This window comes from Monodelphis domestica, chromosome 4 (genome assembly GCF_027887165.1).
Source record: "Monodelphis domestica isolate mMonDom1 chromosome 4, mMonDom1.pri, whole genome shotgun sequence".
Taxonomy (NCBI): Eukaryota; Metazoa; Chordata; class Mammalia; order Didelphimorphia; family Didelphidae; genus Monodelphis; species Monodelphis domestica.
In genome coordinates, this window is record NC_077230.1 from 397036196 (window position 1) to 397056950 (window position 20755).

Consider the following 20755-nt stretch of genomic DNA (forward strand, 5'->3'; position numbering starts at 1 on the left):
GATCACTCGGACCTCAGGGGTAGGAGCGCAGAGTCCAAGGCTCCCGGAAGCCGCAGCCCGGCCAGGCTCAGAGAGCAGAACCCTCAGGGCCTTCTACCCGAGTCCCAGTGAAAGTTACTGCCTGGGGCTTCCGCTGCAGAGAGCTGGTCGAAACAACAGCAACCCTCAGGGCAGGCAAGACAGCCTCACAAGCTGGATCCTGCTATCCAAGTCTCAGTGAAAGTCCTTGCCCTAGAGCTTGGGAAAGCTGCAGCCCATCCCCCCCGCAGGCCGACGAAACAGCCTCACGGCCAGCGATTCTGAAGGCAACTTCCTGAAAGCAAGCTGGGGGGAGAGTGTGGCCTTGTGGTCCGACCCTTCCATTTCAGCTCCAGTGAGGCATATTCAGTTTAACCCAGGGAAAGCTCTTAGAACCAACATCTGCCCAGCACTAAAGCCTCGGATCACCAGAGATAAGAAAAGCTAATCCTCCACATTCAGAGATGACAAACTCCACAGAAGCACAGAAGCCCCAAAATACCAAGAAAAATAAGAAGAAAGGGGCGACTTTGGACACATTCTATGGAGCCAAAATACAAAATACAGAGCAGATAGAAGAAGATATACAAGAAAATTCTCCAAAATCTTCCAAAGGGAATAGAAACTCTCCACAAACCCATGAAGAATTTGAATCAGAAATGACCAAAAAGATGGAAGCCCTCTGGGAGGAAAAGTGGGAAATAATGCAAAAGAAATTCATGCATCTACAAAACCAGTTTGACCAAACTGTAAAAGAAAACCAGGCTTTAAAGGCCAGAATCAGGCAGCTGGAAGACAACGATCGTGTAAAAGAGCAAGAATCAATAAAGCAAAGCCAAAATACCAAGAAATTAGAAGAGAACATAAAATATCTCACCGACAAGGTGATAGATCTGGAAAATAGGGGGAGAAGGGATAATTTAAGAATAATTGGACTCCCAGAAAAGCCAGAAATAAACACCAAACTGGACATGGTGATACAAGATATAATCAAAGAAAATTGGGGTACAGACCCAGCAGTGCTATGGCTGGGTCAAAGGGTAGATATTCTTTTGTCGCCCTTTGGGCATAGCTCCAAATTGCCCTCCAGAATGGTTGGATCAATTCACAACTCCACCAGCAATGAATCAATGTCCCTACTTTGCCACATCCCCTCCAGCATTCATTACTTTCCTTTGCTGTAATGTTAGCCGATCTGCTAGGTGTGAGGTGATACCTCAGAGTTGTTTTGATTTGCATCTCTCTGATTATAAGAGATGTAGAGCACTTCTTCATGTGCTTGTTAATAGTTTTGATTTCTTTATCTGAGAACTGCCTATCCATGTCCCTTGCCCATTTATCAATTGGAGAATGGCTTGATTTTTTGTACAATTGATTTAGCTCATTATAAATATGAGTAATTAAACCTTTGTCAGAGGTTTCTATGAAGATTTTTTCCCAATTTGTTGTTTCCCTTCTGATTTTAGTTATATTGATTTTGTTTGTACAAAAGCTTTTTAGTTTGATGTAGTCAAAATTATTTATTTTACATTTTGTGATTCTTTCTATATCTTGCTTGGTTTTAAAGCCTTTCCCCTCCCAAAGGTCTGACATGTATACTATTCTGTGTTTACCCAATTTACTTATGGTTTCCTTCTTTATGTTTAAGTCACTCACCCATTTTGAATTTATCTTGGTGTAGGGTGTGAGGTGTTGACCTAAACCTAGTCTTTCCCACACTGTCTTCCAATTTTCCCAGCAGTTTTTATCGAATAGTGGATTTTTGTCCCAAAAGCTGGGATCTTTGGGTTTATCGTATACTGTCTTGCTGAGGTCGCTTTCCCCCAGTCTATTCCACTGATCTTCCTTTCTGTTTCTTAGCCAGTACCAAATTGTTTTGATGACTGCTGCTTTGTAATATAGTTTTAGGTCAGGGACTGCAAGGCCCCCATCGTATGTGTTTTTTTTCATTATTTCCCTGGATATCCTTGATCTTTTGTTCTTCCAAATGAACTTTGTTATGTTTTTTTCTAAATCAGTGAAGAAGTATTTTGGTAGTTCAATGGGTATGGCACTAAATAGATAAATAAGTTTGGGTAGGATGGTCATTTTTATTATATTGGCTCGTCCTATCCATGAGCAGTTAATGTTTTTCCATTTGTTCAGGTCTAGTTTTAGTTGTGTGGCAAGTGTTTTGTAGTTGTGTTCATATAGTTCCTGTGTTTGTCTTGGGAGATAGATTCCTAGGTATTTTATTTTGTCTAAGGTGATTTTGAATGGGATTTCTCTTTCTAGTTCTTGCTGCTGAGCTGTGTTGGAGATATATAGAAAAGCTGATGATTTATGTGGGTTTATTTTGTATCCTGCAACTTTGCTAAAGTTGTTGATTATTTCAATTAGCTTTTTGGTTGAATCTCTAGGATTCTTTAAGTAGACCATCATGTCATCCGCAAAGAGTGATAACTTGGTCTCCTCCTTGCCTATTTTGATGCCTTCAATTCCTTTATCTTCTCTAATTGCTACTGCTAGTGTTTCTAGTACAATGTCAAATAGTAGGGGTGATAATGGGCATCCTTGTTTCACTCCTGATCTTATTGGGAATGCATCTAGTTTATCCCCATTGCAGATGATATTAGCTGTTGGTTTTAGATATATACTGTTTATTATTTTTAGGAATGACCCTTCTATTCCTATGCTTTCTAGTGTTTTTAATAGGAATGGGTGTTGTATTTTATCAAAGGCTTTTTCTGCATCTATTGAGATAATCATGTGGTTTTTGCTAGTTTGCTTGTTGATGTGGTCAATTATGTGGATGGTTTTCCTAATATTGAACCAGCCCTGCATCCCTGGTATAAATCCTACTTGATCATGGTGAATGATCCTTCTGATCACTTGCTGGAGTCTTTTTGCTAGTATCCTATTTAAGATTTTTGCATCTATATTCATTAGGGAGATTGGCCTATAGTTTTCTTTCTCTGTTTTTGACCTGCCTGGTTTTGGAATCAGTACCATGTTTGTGTTGTAAAAGGAGTTTGGTAGAACTCCCTCTTTGCTTATTATGTCAAATAGTTTGTATAGTATTGGGATTAACTGTTCTCTGAATGTTTGATAGAATTCACAGGTGAATCCATCAGGCCCTGGGGATTTTTTCTTAGGAAGTTCTTTGATGGCTTGATGGATTTCAATTTCTGATATGGGATTATTTAAGAATTCTATTTCCTCTTCTGTTAGTCTAGGCAGTTTGTATTTTTGTATATATTCATCCATTTCTCCTAAATTGGTGTATTTATTGCCATATAATTGGGCAAAGTAATTTCTAATGATTGCCTTAATTTCCTCCTCATTGGAGGTGCTGTCCCCCTTTTCATCTTTAATGCTGTGAATTTGCTTTTCTTCCTTCCTTTTTTTAATTAGATTGACCAGTACTTTGTCTATTTTGTTTGTTTTTTCAAAGTACCAGCTTCTTGTCTTATTTATTAAATCAATAGTTCTATCACTTTAGATTTTATTAATTTCTCCCTTAATTTTTAGGATTTCTAATTTGGTTTTCTGCTGGGGTTTTTTAATTTGATCGCTTTCGAGTTTTTTCAATTGCATTTCCAATTGATTGATCTCTGCTCTCCCTTGTTTGTTAATATAAGCTTTCAGGGATATGAATTTGCCTCTGATTACCGCTTTGGCTGCATCCCAAAAGGTTTGAAAGGATGTTTCGCCATTGTCATTTTCCTTGATGAAATTATTAATTGTTTCTATGATTTCTTCTTTAACTAAACGGTTTTGGAGTATCATATTGTTTAATTTCCAATTGGTTTTAGATTTGGTTTTCCATGTACCATTACTAATCATTATTTTTATTGCCTTGTGATCTGAGAAGGCTGCATTCATTATTTCTGCTTTTTTGCATTTGTGTGCTATGTTTCTGTGACCTAATGTATGGTCAATTTTTGTGAATGTGCCATGTGGTGCTGAGAAGAAGGTGTATTCCTTTTTATCCCTATTTATTTTTCTCCATATGTCTATTAATTCTAATTTTTCTAAGATTTCATTCACTTCTTTTACCTCTTTCTTATTTATTTTTTGATTTGATTTATCTAAATTTGATAATGGTTGGTTTAAGTCTCCCACTAGTATGGTTTTATTGTCTATTTCTTCCTTCAATTCGCCTAGTTTCTCCATTAGAAATTTGGGTGCTATATTATTTGGTGCATACATGTTGATTAATGATATTTCCTCATTGTCTAGAGTCCCTTTTAACAAAATATAATTACCTTCCCTATCCCTTTTGATCAGGTCTATTTTTGCATTGGCTTTATCAGATATCATGATTACCACTCCTGCCTTCTTTCTATCAGTTGAGGCCCAGAAGGTCTTACTCCATCCTTTAATTCTGACCTTGTGGGTGTCAACCCACCTCATGTGTGTTTCTTGAAGTCAACATATGGTAGGGTTTTGGATTCTAATCCATTCTGCTATTCGTCTACGTTTTATGGGTGAGTTCATCCCATTCACGTTCAAAGTTATGATTGTCATTTGTGGACTCCCTGGCATTTTGATTGCCTTCCCTAATTCTAACCTTTTCTTCTTCGGCTCTACCTTTTAGTCCAGTTATTTACTTTGAATCAGTGCCCCTTGTCCCCTCCCTTGATGTTTCCCTTTTTAGTCCCTCCCTTTTTCTTCCCTCCCCCTCCCCCCTCTCTTTCCCTCCCTTTTTGTTCTCCCTCTCCCCCTCCCCCCCTTGGTTTTCCCTTCTCCTTACCCTTGTTGGGTAAGATAGAATTCAAGATCCCAATGGATCTGGATGTTTTTCCCTCTCAGAGTTGATTTCCCTGAGATTGAGGTTTAAGTAAACCCCCTCCCTCTTCCTCTCCTTCTTATAGGAGTTTTCTTCCCCTCCCCTTCCCATGTGAATCTTTGTGTGAGAACGATTATTCTATTTGGTCTTTCTTTACCTCCTATTTATACATTACATTTTCCCCACATATTAGCATACATAGATTGATATAAATGTGGTCCTTATAGAAGAGAGTTTGAGTAAAAGAAGAAGATAACATTTTTCCCCTTTCCTTAATATTTATCTTTTCAGGTATTCCTTGCTCTTTGATTTTCGGTATCAAACTTTCCACAGAGCTCTGGTCTTTTCTTTGCAAAAAGTTGGAAGTCTTCTATTTTGTTGAATGCCCATACTTTCCCCTGGAAGTATATAGTCAGTTTTGCTGGGTAGCTGATTCTTGTTTGGAGACCCAGCTCTCTTGCCTTTCTGAAGATCATGTTCCATGCCTTACGATCATTCATAGTAGAACTTGCAAGTCTTGTGTGACCCTGATTGGCATTCCTTTATATCTAAATTGTCTTTTTCTGGCTTCCTGTAGGATTTTTTCTTTTGTTTGATAGCTTTGGAATTTGGCAATTACATTCCTGGGAGTTGTCTTTTGGGGGTTTACTGTAGAAGGTGTTCTGTGAGCTCTGTCAGTGGCTGTATTGCCCCCTTGTTCTAGAATCTCTGGGCAATTTTCTTTGATTATATCTTGTATCACCATGTCTAGTTTGGTGTTTATTTCTGGCTTTTCTGGGAGTCCAATTATTCTTAAATTTTCTCTTCTCCCTCTATTTTACAGATCTATCACCTTGTCTGAGTTATTTTATGTTCTCTTCTAATTTCTTGGTGTTTTGGCTTTGCTTTATTAGTTCTTGCTTTAAAGCCTGGTTTTCTTTTACAGTTTGGTCAAACTGGTTTTGTAGATGCGTGAATTTCTTTTGCATTATTTCCCACTTTTCCTCCCAGAAGGCTTCCATCTTTTTTGGTCATTTCTGATTCAAATTCTTCATGGGTTTGTGGAGAGTTTCCATTTCCTTTGGAAGATTTTGGAGCATTTTCTTGTATATCTTCTTCTATCTGCTCTGTATTTTGTATTTTGGCTCCATAGAATGTGTCCAAAGTCACCCCTTTCTTCTTATTTTTCTTGGTATTTTGGGGCTTCTGTGCTTCTGTGGAGTTTGCCATCTCTGAAAGGGGAGGATTAGCTTTTCTTATCTCTGTCTGGTGTTCAGAGGCTTTAGTCCTGGGCAGATTGTCGGTTCTATGAGCTTTCCCTGGCTTAAACTGAATATGCCTCACTGGAACTGGAATGGAAGGGTCGGACCACAAGGCCACACTCTCCCCCTGGCTCTCTGCGTCGGGTTGCTTTCCGGAAGTTGCCTTCAGAATCGCTGGCCGTGAGGCTGTTTCGTCGGCCTGCGGGGTGATGGGCTGCAGCTTCCCCAAGCTCCGAGGGCAGTGACTTTCACTGAGACTTGGATAGCAGGATCCAGCTTGTGAGGCTGTCTTGCCCGCCCTGAGGGTTGCTGTTGTTTCGACCCTGCTCTCTGCAGCGGGAGCTCCAGGCAGTGACTTTCACTGGGACTCGGATAGAAGGCCCTGAGGGTTGTTGTTCAGAGGACCCTGCTCTCTGAGCCGGGCCGGGCTGCGGCTTCCCGGAGCCTTGGACTCTGCGCTCCTACCCCTTAGGTCCAATTGATCTCGGGTTCTGGCTTTTGAGGGGACCCGTACCTTTTGATCCGGGTCCAGGTCCAGGAGGAGGGTTCCCAGGGTCTGTGCTGTTGATCGTTTTAAATTTCGGCGCCTTAGGAGCTTATAGTTTGAGATTGGTCGGGAAGGGTTTTCCGGAGATCTGAACTTTAGCTTTCTCTAAGCCGCCATCTTAACCGGAAGTCCTCAACCAGTATCCTATTTGACACTCCTGTGCCTCCCTATAAAAGGTACACAAAGGCTCATACTGCAGTGGGACCTAGACAAGCCAAAAACATAACCTAAGGACCACCTGCTTAATCTTCCAACCATCATTTTCATGGACAAGCAGTACTTTAAAATATTTTTGTATTTGTATTTGAGTACCCTTGAACCTAAGGCGAGTCTATCCTTACAATCTCTTCCCCTCAGCTCCAGAACTCACCCCTTCCCCTAAAATGATAAAAATGAGACTCAATCAGGAACCTAACTTGAGATGGAGACCATATTTGCCATTCCTTCCTGAAAGTCCTATGAGTGAAGTTCACAGATCCTTTATAAAATCAACCATAATATTCAGAATTGTCAAGGCACAGGGGAAAATGAAGAAGCCTTTGTCAAAGGTGAAGAGCACTCCATGAAAACCATCTTCAATGTGGTGCCAGCTCACTGGCACCCCCTGATCGTCCAATATCTTCTTATACAACAGTGAGTCATCCCGAAGGACATCAAACTCACAACTCACAAGCAAGGTCTCAGGGAGTCGGGCAATGATGTCCTTGTCAGCAAATAGGGGTGAATTCATTGCCCAGAAGATCTGACTAGTTTCCAGGTAAACATTCTCATCAAAAGGGCCAGGAGACTTGGGCTGGTAGCCTTCCTGTTTGAATCGCTCAGGGATGTTGTGGACACCCACCCTTTCCTCACACTTATCCCGCATCTCAAGGGGTAGATGGGCACCATTCAGGAGAGCAGTTTTCCAAAGGATATCAATATCAAAATATTGGAATACACAGAAGAGGAAGATTTTCTGATTGAGGAATAAGGTATTTTTATAACGTTGGTGGGAAGGCAGCTGTAAATTAATTGCCTGCATAAAGGGATAGATCAGAATCTGAGCTCTTATCTTGGGGAGGTCTGGTTTGGTCACAAGCGTTTGGCAAATAGAAGCCACCATTGTTCCTCCAGCACTGTCACCACAGAAGGTGACATAAAATGGATCCACTCCATAAGTCTCCAGGTTCCTCAAGAAATGGACAGAAGCAGCCATGCAGTCATTTAAACCAGAAGGGTTCCTGTGCTCTGGAGCCAGGCGGTAACTAAAGAAGAGGGGAAAAGCATGCCTTGTGAGTAGGTGAGGGGATTAGGAGGTCAAGAAATCAGCTTAATTGGTGTTCTGAGGCCATCTTTAAAAGTTCTTATCTACATAAGAATGATAGGAAGTGAACACTAAATGAACCTCAGAGAACTTCAGTACCATAGGATTCCATGGATAGATTTTAGGAGGTCTCTGAATTTTAATGGAGAAAATTACATTTTTATTTTTACTTACCTTTAAGTGAAATTTGACATTTCTTTGAATTACTTTTAAAATGTTATTTAGAGAAGAGGTCCATAGGCTTCCATAGACTGCCTTAGGGGTTATGTCAAACAGGCAAAAACAGGCTAGAAATTCCTGCCCTAATCCAATCACCTCATCTTACAGAATTCAGCAGAGTTGGTATTAGAGTTTGTTGTTTGAATACTGTTTTTGCTACTTGCTACCTGTGGGGCCTAGGGTAAGTCACTTGGTTTTCTAGGGTGTAATTTCCATATCTGTAAAATGAAGGGGATTGGATTTGATGACTCCAAGGTTATAAGTTTGAAAATCTGTGGTTCATATATTGAATGTCTATTATGTTCTTGGTACTGTGCTCATCAATGTAGATGCAAAGATAAAAATCAAACTGTTCTTGACCTCAAGAACTTATACTCCAGAGGCTGAGTGGGTCATGTTTGTGTATGGACAAGTAAACAGACCCAGAAAGGGAAGTGTCGTGGCTAAGATCAAGCAGTCAAGAAATGGAAAAGCTTGTACTGAGCCAGTTCTTGTGTGAAATATAGTACTCTTTCCACTAGACCACACTGTTCAACTATAAGGTGTGCACTCTGGCTATCCAAGAGCTAATGTGAATGGGAGAAATTAAAAAAAGACAAAATGAAAAATAGCCTCCTTCTGCCCCGAAAGGATCTGTCTTGTGACTGGAAAGGATTTTGTTATAAAAGTCAGCATGCTGCTGTTTTCCTTTTGTTTTTGTTTTTTTTTTTTGTTTCTGAGAAAAAAGTTATGAAGGCAAGGATGATAGATTTATGTCACACATCTAGTCAATGGTTATTGATTTTTTTAAAAGTTTAAACCCTCACCTTCCTTGTTAGAATCAATACTGTGTATTGGTTACAAGGCAGAAAGAGTGGTAAGGGCTAGGCAGTGGAGGTTAAGTGACTTGTCCAGGGTCACACAGCTGGGAAGTGTCTGAGGTCAGATTCGAACCCAGGACCACCCATCTCTAGGCCGGGCTCTCAATCCACTAACACACCTAAACTGACCCTTACTGCTTACTGATTAATTTAATTTAGTACTATTGACCAAAGGTACATTTAAATATGTTGTTAGTGTATCTGGTAACAACATAACCAAACTATAGATTAAGTTTGAAGAGAGTGAATAAACTGAATTTTCAAACCTAGAGTTAATTATGTATGGCAAATTCCATGTCTTTCTTTTCATTTACAGCCTTCTATTCTCCCTGGACTACCAACAGCTATTTTGATCTTGCAGAAAAGAGGTTAATTACTATAATTCCACCTTTTCCACTCAGAAAAATACTGGTGTCTTGCCTCACATAGTGCATTTCATGCAGAGGACTGAAAACTAATTCCTCAGTATGATCACATTGTATGATCATTCCTCAGTATGATCATTAACCTAAGATCAGAGTGACCAAGCTTCTGGCTCCAACTTTGTGCTTCCCAATAAAGTATCCCTTGGGGGGAGTGGAGGAAGAAGAGGCTAGAAATGTCTACTTTGTCTCCCTTTGAGCCACACAGTGAGATCCATCCTCACCACCCCTCCACTTGTCAGGGAAAGTCCTCGCCACACACCCATTCTCTGAGGTAATGGTCATCCAGTAGGAGCAGATATAACAGTAGGAAAAAGTGTTAGGTAAGCAAGCTGAACTTGGCTTTGACACCTTCTTCACAGGGTTAGACCAAGATTGTGGCTTAGTGATCCAGAGACCACATGTAGCTGGCACAAGAATTGGGGAAGGCAATTGTATCTAGATGTAGCCTAGAGCTACCGATCTGAATGAGGCTACAGAGAGTAAAATGTGGTCTATGAATGCAATGCATTATTGGAATGATCACTGTGAGTTCAAAGAAACACAGTGAAAATTTCTATGAACTGATGCAGAGCAAAAAAAGCAGGACCCAACGAATTCTGAATGGAAAGTTACATGTACATATAATTTTAATGGCTATATTAGACCATTGTAGAGTATTTATCAGGAAGTAACTAGTATATCAAAATGAAATGTTTCAAGTAAATAAATTCTACAGACTCAAAGATATAATAAATTGTGCTAGCTAAAATTTTTCCTAGCTTTCCAATCATAAAGAAGAGTGACTATTAGGTACCATATTTGTCACCTATAAAATATTCCCCCATTCTCTTAGGTTGCCCCTTATCAAGCTTATTTGCTCATAACAAATGAAACATAACCATTTTTATGTCACAGAGCCTTTTAGCAGCCTGGTGAAGCCTATGAACTTCTCAGAATATTTATGAATTCATTAAGTAAAATACATACACAACTATTTATTTTGCAATATATTATTTTGAAATAAATAATTATTTTGAATTTTTTTTTAAGTTCATGGACCCTAGGTTAAGAACCCTTAGTCTAAGAAAAAGGATTCTCCCTCTTTGATTGTTTTTAGGCCCTCCCTTCTCCTCCCTCCATTTTCTACTACCTGCCCACCTGACTACTTCCCTTCCTACTTACTTTTCTCCTTACTCACCTAATTGATAGAACCACTGAGTTAGTTTCCCTAGCCAGGAAGCAGCATGTGCTGTGGTAGATGTCTGGAAAATAAAGAGGTTTCATTAGTAGAATATGGAGCAAGCTTCTCTCTCCCTTTCTCCATCTTCCACCACCGCTAGCCCCTACTGCTCTTCTCCCACGCTCTTTATCCTGCAACCCCAGTACACACCAGGTACAAAATGGTGTACCACACATTGGTAATACACATATTTAACTCAACTTCATGAGTCTGTTTCATCTTGTGAAATCTCTAGATAGTTCTTTGTATAATTCTATCTTTCATGTTTCTTTAAAAGGATAATACTTGGCAGGGTAGACCTACATGATCTTAGAATATCTAGGCAAAATATAACCAGTTTTAGGTAATTGATTCTTTTTAAGTTTAACTGGTTGTATGGCCTTTGTGAAAAAGAGGAAATCCTTTCATTGATTTGACTACTTTTTTTCTTTTTTTCACTAGTTGATATGGAAACCTTGGGTTTTAAGGCCTTAAAGGGAAGTTTTTTGTTTTTTCATCATACTCAGAAGATTGCCCACCCCAACTGATTGGTTTAAGATTGAGATGTATATATAGTGTCAGGGAAGCAATGAATATGAGGTTGGACACCCTTCAGGATATAGTGATATATAGTGAAAGATAGAAGGATATAGTGAAATATAGAAGGGCCTGGTGAGCTATATAGTCCATAGCTTCACAAAAAGTTGGTCATAACTCAATGATTCAGCAGCAACAACATCAAATATCATATCACTTTGGGGCTGGGAGAGTAGAAAGGAGAATCAAGAAAACCTGCTACAGAAGGTATGATTTTAACTGAGTCTTGAAGCAAGCCAGGAAAACAAAGAAGTGGAAGTAAATAATGATAGCACTCTGGGTATGATGAACCAGCCATTAAGTCTGGTTAGATCAATCAGCATATCAAATCTAGTATTATGTGGGTTCTTTTTAGCTTTAGAAAGCATTTAGCTTTTTTACCCAATGGAAGAAAGTTACAATTTAACACTTCCCAAAGCATCAGAATGCTTCCAATGTGACCAACATAAGGGGAGCAATGCCTATGTGGATCTGATCCTTTTAAGAGGCCAAGGAAAATGTGATCTTACCCAGGCTCCCAATAAGCATACCCCCTCCATGGATGAAGATAATTCCTTTCCTGAGGCTTGCAGATCTTGCCTTTGGCTGATACAACCTCACAGGTACTGTCCCAAAGCATAAATTCTTTACCACAAGCTTTGGGTCCTCCTTGACTGGCAGACTAAGAAGTACAAAGCGAATAAATGTTAACTTTGAGCAGATTCCCAGTTTTTCACAAATCTTCGCCTATTAGGGGAAAGGGGAAAAGGGAAAGTCAAAAAGACAGATAAAGACTTTTCAAGCATTTCTGGATCATTCTGGCCAATTATAATCACAGTCACTTCCTGGTTCTAGTTCTGTGATGTCATCTTTGTACGTTTAAAATTATTTTTCTAGTACTAGTGACTGCTTTTTACAGATCCATCCATTCCCCCTCACTATTCTCTACTTAACAAACATCACACATTTGCCAAGTGGTTAGCCAGGATGTACATTGGAGAAAGAGGGGAATATTTGGATAGCTTTTCTTGCCTTTTTTTTCATTAAAATCCCATTATAAAAACTAATTATTTTAATGGGTCAAGTCAAACTGGCAGGTTATTTACTTGTAGTTGGCATTATTGAAAAAACACTGGTTTAGGGCTTTAACTAACAGAATTAAAATCACCACTGACTTCTAAGGAGTACCCTTTGAACCCTGATGGGCAGATATACTTTTGCTTTGTAGGACCTAGCTCATTCATCAAGATTTGGGATAAGGAGACACAGAGTTAATACATGCTACATGTGAGACTTCAATTAAGATAAAATTGGTCCCTTCACATTTGTGGGGACCCCCTGGGGAAATTATCCATCATAGACTTTCATTATTGCATATTTTAACTTTAGTTATTCAATCTCTCTCTCTCTCTCTCTCTCTCTCTCTCTCTCTCTCTCTCTCTCTCTCTCTCTCTCTCTCTCTCTCTCTTCAGATGTGTTTTTCCTTTGTAAACACCACCACTTCCTTTTGAGATAACTTTTACATATTTTGCATGTTTGAGTACTGATGACTGAATCTTTGAAAAGTAGGGATTTCAACAGAGCCAATATGACAGAGGAAATATGCTGACCCACTAAACTCTACCAAATTACCCTCCAAACAACTTTAGTATAACTTCTCAAAACAAATTCAGAAGTGGCAGAACACCCAAAAGAACAGGGTGAAGCAGGTTTTTAGCCCAAGATAACTTAAAAGTTTGGCTCAAAAAGTCTATTGCACTAAGGTGGGAGTGAAGGCAGATCATCAAGCCAAGGCAGGCCCCACCTTGACAAGGCCATGCAGGCCTGTGGGGTGACTAAATCAGCAATAATGACTCCTAGAGTTCTTAGCCATAGATGGGAACAGAGGTTGGACAACTGCTTAGAAGGACATTACAACAGTCCCTTTTCTAAATCTGGATGTAGGGCTCTGTTGCATTGCTCCCACATAGATCCAGGTTGTAGTCCTGGGTCACAGTCCTAGGGTGAAGAGGAACACTAGCACACACCTACACTGGTGGCCAAAGAGGAGCAGAGCCCCCCAGGTCACAGTTCCAGGGTGGAAAAGGGGAGCTGTGGTCTCTCAAAAATCACAGCACAGGCCAAAGAGTATTAAAAAACACCTCTCCTTAGATTGCATCATCTTAGAAGAACTGAAAACTTATAGATCACCAGAGCCTGCTCTGAAGGCAACTGTGCAAAGAAAAACTAAAGCTTAGGATAGTGCTCCCTTCACCACAGGAATAGAGCATGCCAATTTTTTAAAGTTAAAAGACAAGAAAAAGTCTGGAAAATGAGCAAACAACAAAAAAAGGAAACTCAACATAGAAAGTTATTTTAGTAAGGGGAAGACCAAAACAGAAATTCAGAAGACAACAAAATCAATACTACTGAATCCAAAGCCTCTAGGAAAAATATGAATTAGTCTCAAATCCAAAAAGAATTCCTATAGGAACTCAAAAAAGTTTTTTTTAAAAAATCAAATAAGACAATATGAGAAAAATTGGGAAAGTAAATTAGAGTGATATAGGAAAATCAAGAAAAAAAGTAGACAAGGTTGCTAAAGGAGCCACAAAAAATACTAAAGAAAATGACTCTTAAAAAACAAAATAGGCCAATTGAAAAGAGGCACAAAAATCCATTGAAGAGAACTCTTTAAAAGGCAGAATTGGCCACATGGGAAACAATGTATAAAAATTCACTGAGGAAAAAATTTCTTAAAAAGTAGAATTAGCCAAATGAAAAAAAGGAGGTACAAAATCTCACTGGAGAACAAAATGATTTAAAAATTAGAATTGGGCAAGTAGAACATCAAAAAAAAAATCAGGAAAAGTCAAAAGGATTAAAAAATAGAATAAAATGTGAAATATCTCATTGGAAAACATTGGGGAAACTGAGCTGGAAAATATATTCAGGAGAGATCATTGGACTTCCTGAAAGCAATAATCAAAATATAACCTAGACATCATCTTTCAGGAAATTATCAAGAGAAACTTTCCTGGTATTCTAGAACCAAGGATATAATAAAAGTCAATCAATCAACTCCTGAAATAAATCCCAGAATGAAAGCTCCCAGGAATATTATAGACAAATTCCTGAACTCCTAAATCAAGAAGAAAATATTATAAGTAGGCCAAAAAAAAAAAACAGTTCCAATATCATGGAGCCATAGTCAGAAAAACACAAGATTTATCAATTTTTACATTAAAAGGTCAGAGAGCCTGGAGTAAGATATTCCAGCTAATGCTGAAATTATTAATGAAGTTCTTTCTGCTCTCAAACTACCTAAAGCCCTAGCTGTAGTTCATTGCTCTGCCCATACAGGTGGCACTGACCCTGTCTCTAGAGGAAACGATCAAGCAGATGGCGCTGCAAAACTAGCAGCCATAGAAGGACCTGGATTAATTTTAACATTAACAACCACTGATAATTTAAATTTATCACTTTCCTATAATGAAAAGGAAGTGGAAAAATGGAAACAAAAATTTAAAGCAAAACAAATTAATGGAGTATGGGTGTCATCTGAAGGAAAACCCCTGCTCCCTAGAAGTTTCTATAACCAAATTTGCCAATCTATTCATAAAAATGGTCATTTTGGCACCCAGGGCATCGTGGACTCTGTCAAGAGAGTATGGATAGCCCCTGGTATAACTACTATAGCCTCTAAAGTATGTTCAGCCTGCCCTTTCTGCCAGGCATATAACCAACATGCATTTCGTGGAAAAGCCTTTGGGGGACGTCCTCTGGCTTACACACCTTTTGAACATCTACAGATAGATTTCATAACGATGCCAAAGGCTGGACGTTATAAATTTTGTCTAGTAATTGTAGATCAACTAACCAGATGGCCGGAAGCATTTCCTACGACCCGAGCCACAGCAGATTTTGTTGCAAAGATACTTTTAAAAGAAATTATTCCTCGTTTTGGCCTGCCAGCACGTATTGACTCCGATAGAGGGAGTCATTTTACTGATTCTGTCTTAAACCAAATATATTCTTGTTTGGGGATAACTCCAAAAATCCATGTTCCATATCACCCCCAGAGCTCAGGCCAAGTGGAGAGGATGAATAAAGAACTTAAGACTATGATTGGCAAATTATGCACTGAGACCCATTTAAAATGGCCTGAAATTCTCCCTCTGGCCCTATTTTATCTTAGAAGCAGGCCTAGAGGAGACTTACATATTTCACCATTTGAGATGCTTTTTGGACATCCGCCTATACAGGCTAAGCCTTTCTCCCCGGCTTATACATCGCTATTAGGGGGAGATATTACTATTGCTTCCTATATACAGGAGTTACAGCACAAATTACGTGAACTTCATGAATCCGGAGCTGCAGTACAAGCCAGACCATTAGATTTTTCTCTGCATGACCTGAACCCAGGAGATAAAGTTTATATCAAGAATTTCAAGCGAACTGGAGCAACTCAACCTTCATGGGAAGGACCATTCCAAATATTATTAACTACTCCAACATCTATAAAGATTGGAGAAAGGGACTCTTGGAATCACTGCTCAAATGTGAAGAAAGCATCTTCTGCTGAGACTGATTGACTCTATCCTATCATATGAATTATGACTCTATCTTATCATATGAATTGGAGATAATAATCCATAGACAAATGGATGCTGTTTTTTCAAGAACACATTGAATTACTGATTTTTTTTCTTATTTCTTTTCTTTTATTTTTTGATCAGAATATTTGATTTTTTCTCATTTTTTGTACTGAAGGTACACATAATTAATATTAATATTATTTTTTCCTACAGTAATACAAGTTAATATATATACTCTTGCTATAATATCAATATATGCCTAAAAGCTTGAAACTATGGGAACCTGCCATTTATTGATAAAATATTATAGGACTGTGATTAATGTTTGTGTCTGATTCCAGGAAAAGGGATAAAAACAAGGAGCACAGACTAAACCTGGATAGTGCCAATAGAGCACACAAGAAATATTAAAGTGAGACTCGAGGTTGCGACGCTTAACTTATGTTTAAGTCGTAGGACTTCCTTGTATCTACACTCTTTACGAAGTACTCAAACAAGTACAAAGCTTGACTATCATGCTGGCTCCCTATATCCCTGAATGGAAAAAAAAAATCAGATGAGGGAATGACATTTCCCCATCAAAATAGAATTCTAATTCTTTTCTTCTTATATTATGGCAACTTCCTGTAGTCTTGGCTACAAATGGCTACGTGAAATATTACTGCATTCTGTCCTACATACTTGTGGGATAGAAATTATTTTAAACTGGACCTATACAAGGCATATTTTGAATTTTTCTTATGTTTTTGATTATTTTTCTATTCTTTTGATAATTGACACATACACCTCCATAACTGAACATTGCATTTTGAGCTAAACTTGATATTTTTTTAATACTTACTTCAGGGGGGATTGTATTTTAATTTAAAATCTAAGAATATTTTTTTTGAATTTTTGTTTGTTTGAGATTGTATTTTTATAAAAATCCAAGAATTTTGATTTTTGTTTAAGATTTTACTGTTATAAAAATCAAAGATTTTGATTCTGTTCAAGAAAAGATCTTCAAGAAAAAAGCTTGAAATTTTTATATCCAGAGAATGAACTGTTGCAGAAAGATGCCGAAAACCTATACTTCATCAAGAAGATCAAGAATGAACTTTGGATGTGATTGATTGGACTGAACTTTTGATTGAACATTTATTGTAACTGTACACATTTATGCCAAAAGGGACTGCCCCTAATTTGGCTTTCTGTCAATGCGCCTAGCAAAACATTGGTTTTGCTTTCTTTTCTTTTCTATTTCCTCTCTCACTATTCTAATTTCTCTTAGAAAATTGAATATTGTGTATATCTATACTTAGAAGTGAATTTAGAACTACAAAATGATTATGTTAAAATGATCAATGGGGAGACTAGTCTCCCAATGATCATCAGGGGGGATTGTAAACCTTAAAATTTCTTAGACTTATGAATGTTGGAAATTTCCCCATTTCCAACATTAGGTAGGGAGGGTCCTTCTCCTCCCTACCTAAGATTACTTTAGGACAGAAACCTTCTGCTGAACAATGGAAAGGGCTTTGACCTATGCTTAAGCATATAACAGGAAGTTCTTTGAGTCATGATTGATTTTAGAATTGATACAATCTCCACCCTACTCAGTCCTAACAGGATTTAGGAAGGGCTGCAGCATAGATCAAAATTTAATTATTCCAATCTCCACCATACTCAGGGTAACAGGATTTAGGAAGGGCTGCAGCAAAGGATCAAGATTTAATTATTTGAGAATATGACCTTCAACAGACATGTGCAAAGCCACAGACCTCTGGGCGGTCCTGAGTTAAGGTAGAGCCACCATTGGCACAGGGAAGACATGGACAGTGATTGGTAGATGTGAGAACTGAGGGGAGGGAACTTGGATGGTTTCCTTAAAGATAGAGGGGTCTGAGGACTAGGGGGGTTGGTTGGAGAGGTGCTCTGAGAAGCTTGCTCTGAAGGAAGGTGGAGGTGGAGGCCCCTGAGACTGTTTCTCCATTTTGGTCACATGAGTGATAGGGACTGATCTCTTTCCTTTGCCTCAGCTATCTAAGGGCTTGGGCCTTTTGGCCCAGCCTAAACAGAGGGGGTATTTAAGCCCCATTCCCTTCTCTCCCCTTTCTCTCTCCCTCTCTCTCTTTATCTCTAATACCTTTCTTCCTCCTGTTTGTAATTAAACTCCATAAAAGGTTGACTGCTGACTTGAGTTTTCATTTAGGAATTACATAGCTAAATTCCTTGGCGACCTTAAATTAATATATATCAGTCTTTTAAAGTGATTTCCTTGTCACACCTCCCTATATTCAAAAACAAACATTATAACCATTTGCTTGAAACTCTTCATCAGAGAACAAGGTATTCCAAATATAGCAATTTGAATACTGTGGGGTTACCCAAGGCCTCGCAATCCTCCAAGAAGGCCCTTCCTTGGCTTAGGGTCTGCTACATTACTTATTATTTGCTTTCTCTAGGCCCTGCCCTTCAACTCACAGAAACCAACACCTTAGCAGGGTCTGAGAGGTAAAGGAGTAAACTCACCCAAGTCAACATCAGTAGAAATAGACAGTGTAGGATGCGGAGCTTAACTGTGTGGCCAATGGCAGCAGGGATATCTGTGTTAAAGAAATGCTCATAGATCACCCATAGTACAATTCCCAGGTTAAAGAGGCAAACTGCCAGGATGAGGAAGAGCAGCAAGGTCATCACACTTCTTTGCCTGAGAGTGAGGCTGAGAGGGAGCTTCTCTTTGGAAAGTCTTTGACAGGAGCTGGTGTCATATTTATAAGTTCCCACCCTCTTGTTTCTTTGCCCCGTTTCCCTACAGGCAATAGCTTTGCCAAGTCTTTAAGATTCATTTCTCCTGAATGAATTAGACCAGAACAACCTGATTGAATGAGTCAATCAATCCACAGTCATGAAGTTTTAATTGCTTACCCAGTGTCAGATACTGTACTAAATATTGAGTGATATGAAGAAAGACAAAAGATAATTCTTGCAAAACAATGATAGCTCCCAGTCTAATGAGGGAGACAACATGTGAGCAACTAAGATCAAACAGGATAAATTGGAGATAGTCATTAGAGGGAACACACTAGAATTAAGGAAGGTAGGGAATGGCTTCTTGAAAAAGTTGAGATTTTAGATGAAATATGAAAGGAAATAAGGTGGTAGAACTGAGAAAGGAGAGAATTCCAAAAATGCAGGACAGCTAGGTGAAATCAGTATCCTAAGTGAAGCCCAGCCTCTCCTGGATCAGAATTTGTTAGGGAACATTAACCCCAAAGGAAATTCACTCTTAGTACATTGGAAGGAAAGCTACAAAGTCTTGAACTAGTCATTCATAAGATCTAAAATTATAGCTCTAGAGCTGGGGGCCCACAGAGACTATCAAATCTAACTTTTCACTGTATACACAGTCTGTTTTTTAAAAATAAATTTTTATTGTTTTTTCTGTTTCTTATATACCATAATATCCCATGTATTCTTCACTCTCCCCCTTTCAAGAGCTATCCCATTTGATAAATTGTTTTTTTTAAGAACAATAAAGTTAGCACAACTGATCTGCATGTTGAGAAAGTCTGAAAACATATAAACGAATATTAATCCCCTGACTCCATGAAGGAGTAGGTTGGGAGTATCTTCTCATATCTCTGCAAATCCTGCTTCTTGATCTTAATAATTTTGTTACACAGATTATTTTTTTTTGGTTAAGTCATTGTCCTTTCCCCTTACATTATTATAGTTACTATCCATATTGTTTTCTTGGCTCTGTTTCACTGAGCACCTGTTTTTTTATAGGTCTTTTCATGCTTCTCTATATTTGCACACATAATTTCTTACAACTTAGTAATATTCCACTATATTCATGTAACACAATTTGTTTAGCCATTCCCCAATTGAGGAGTATCTACTTTATTTACAATGCTTAGTATCACAAAAAGTGCTACAATAAATATTTTGAAGTATGTGAGGATTTTCCCCCCTTATCAATGGTCTCCTAGTATATGAGCTCAGTAACGAAGTCTCTGGTTCAAAGGGTATGATTATTAGTCACTTTATTTTCATAATTCCAATTTACTTTCCAAAATGATTATACCTTTTTACAGGCTTCCACAACAATCTATTAATGAGATTTTATTTCCACAATCACTCCAATATTTAATGTTGCCATTTTTGGTTATTTTTTGCCAGTTGTGAAGGCATAAGATAAAAAAAATCAGAGTTGTTTTGATTTTCATTTCTTTTTTTGCTGTTGATTTGGAGCATTTTTTCCAAATGGTTGTGAATACTTTGTAGTTCTTCTTTTGAGAACTTTTTAAATCCTTTGACCATTCTTCTACTGGAGAATCACTGTTAGTCTTTCATATTTATTAATTATTTGTATATCTTGGATGCCAAACCCTAACCAGATAATTTTTACATATACTGTTTCCTATTGGACCACTCCCCTTCTTATCCAAGATGCATTATTTGTGCCTGGGTAGACATTTTTCAGTTTTAAGTGATCAGTTATCATTTTTATCTTTTCTAATTGTCTCTATCTCTTGTTTAGTTAATACATCTCTTACCCATAGCTGTTAAGAGGTACACTATCTGTTTCTCTTCTACTTTTTTAATACTTTAATTATTAAGTCCATATATCCATTTAAAATGTATTATGGAATGTGGTGTAAGGTGCTGGTTTAGCAAAATTTCTGCCAGACTGCTTTCCAGTTTTGCCAGAATTTTTTATCAAAGAGGAAATTTTTTCCTAGGTACCTTATGTTTTCCACTTTATCAAACTCTGTATTATTGAGTTTTGTTGTTTCTGATTGTCTTTTGTTTGGTCTGTTCCATTCATCTGTCTCAATTTTTTAACCATGACCCAGATGATTTTGATTAGTGCTGCTTTTGATGTAGTTTGAGATTTGAAAGTGCTATTCCCACTTTGAACTTACATCTTTTCTTCATTGCACTTGATATTATAGATCAGTGATTGTGAACCCATTATGGCACAGTTATCAAAGATAGCATGCAGAGTGATCCCTGTGAGCACTTGGCCACCCTC

General features: G+C 38.3%; 1 protein-coding gene across 1 annotated transcript; it reads right to left on the reverse strand.

Moving 5' to 3' along the window:
• Nucleotides 1-6381: 6381 nt before the first annotated feature.
• On the reverse strand, nt 6382-18553 carry LOC100010924 (arylacetamide deacetylase-like 4). The gene is made up of 4 exons (XM_001364438.4): nt 18247-18553; nt 11689-11905; nt 10562-10625; nt 6382-7821 (listed from the first exon to the last, which is right to left on the reverse strand). The coding sequence occupies exons 1-4, from the start codon at nt 18409-18411 to the stop codon at nt 7047-7049; spliced, it is 1221 nt and encodes a 406-aa protein (XP_001364475.2). The 5' UTR covers nt 18412-18553; the 3' UTR covers nt 6382-7046.
• Between the last annotated feature and the right edge of the window lie 2202 nt (nt 18554-20755).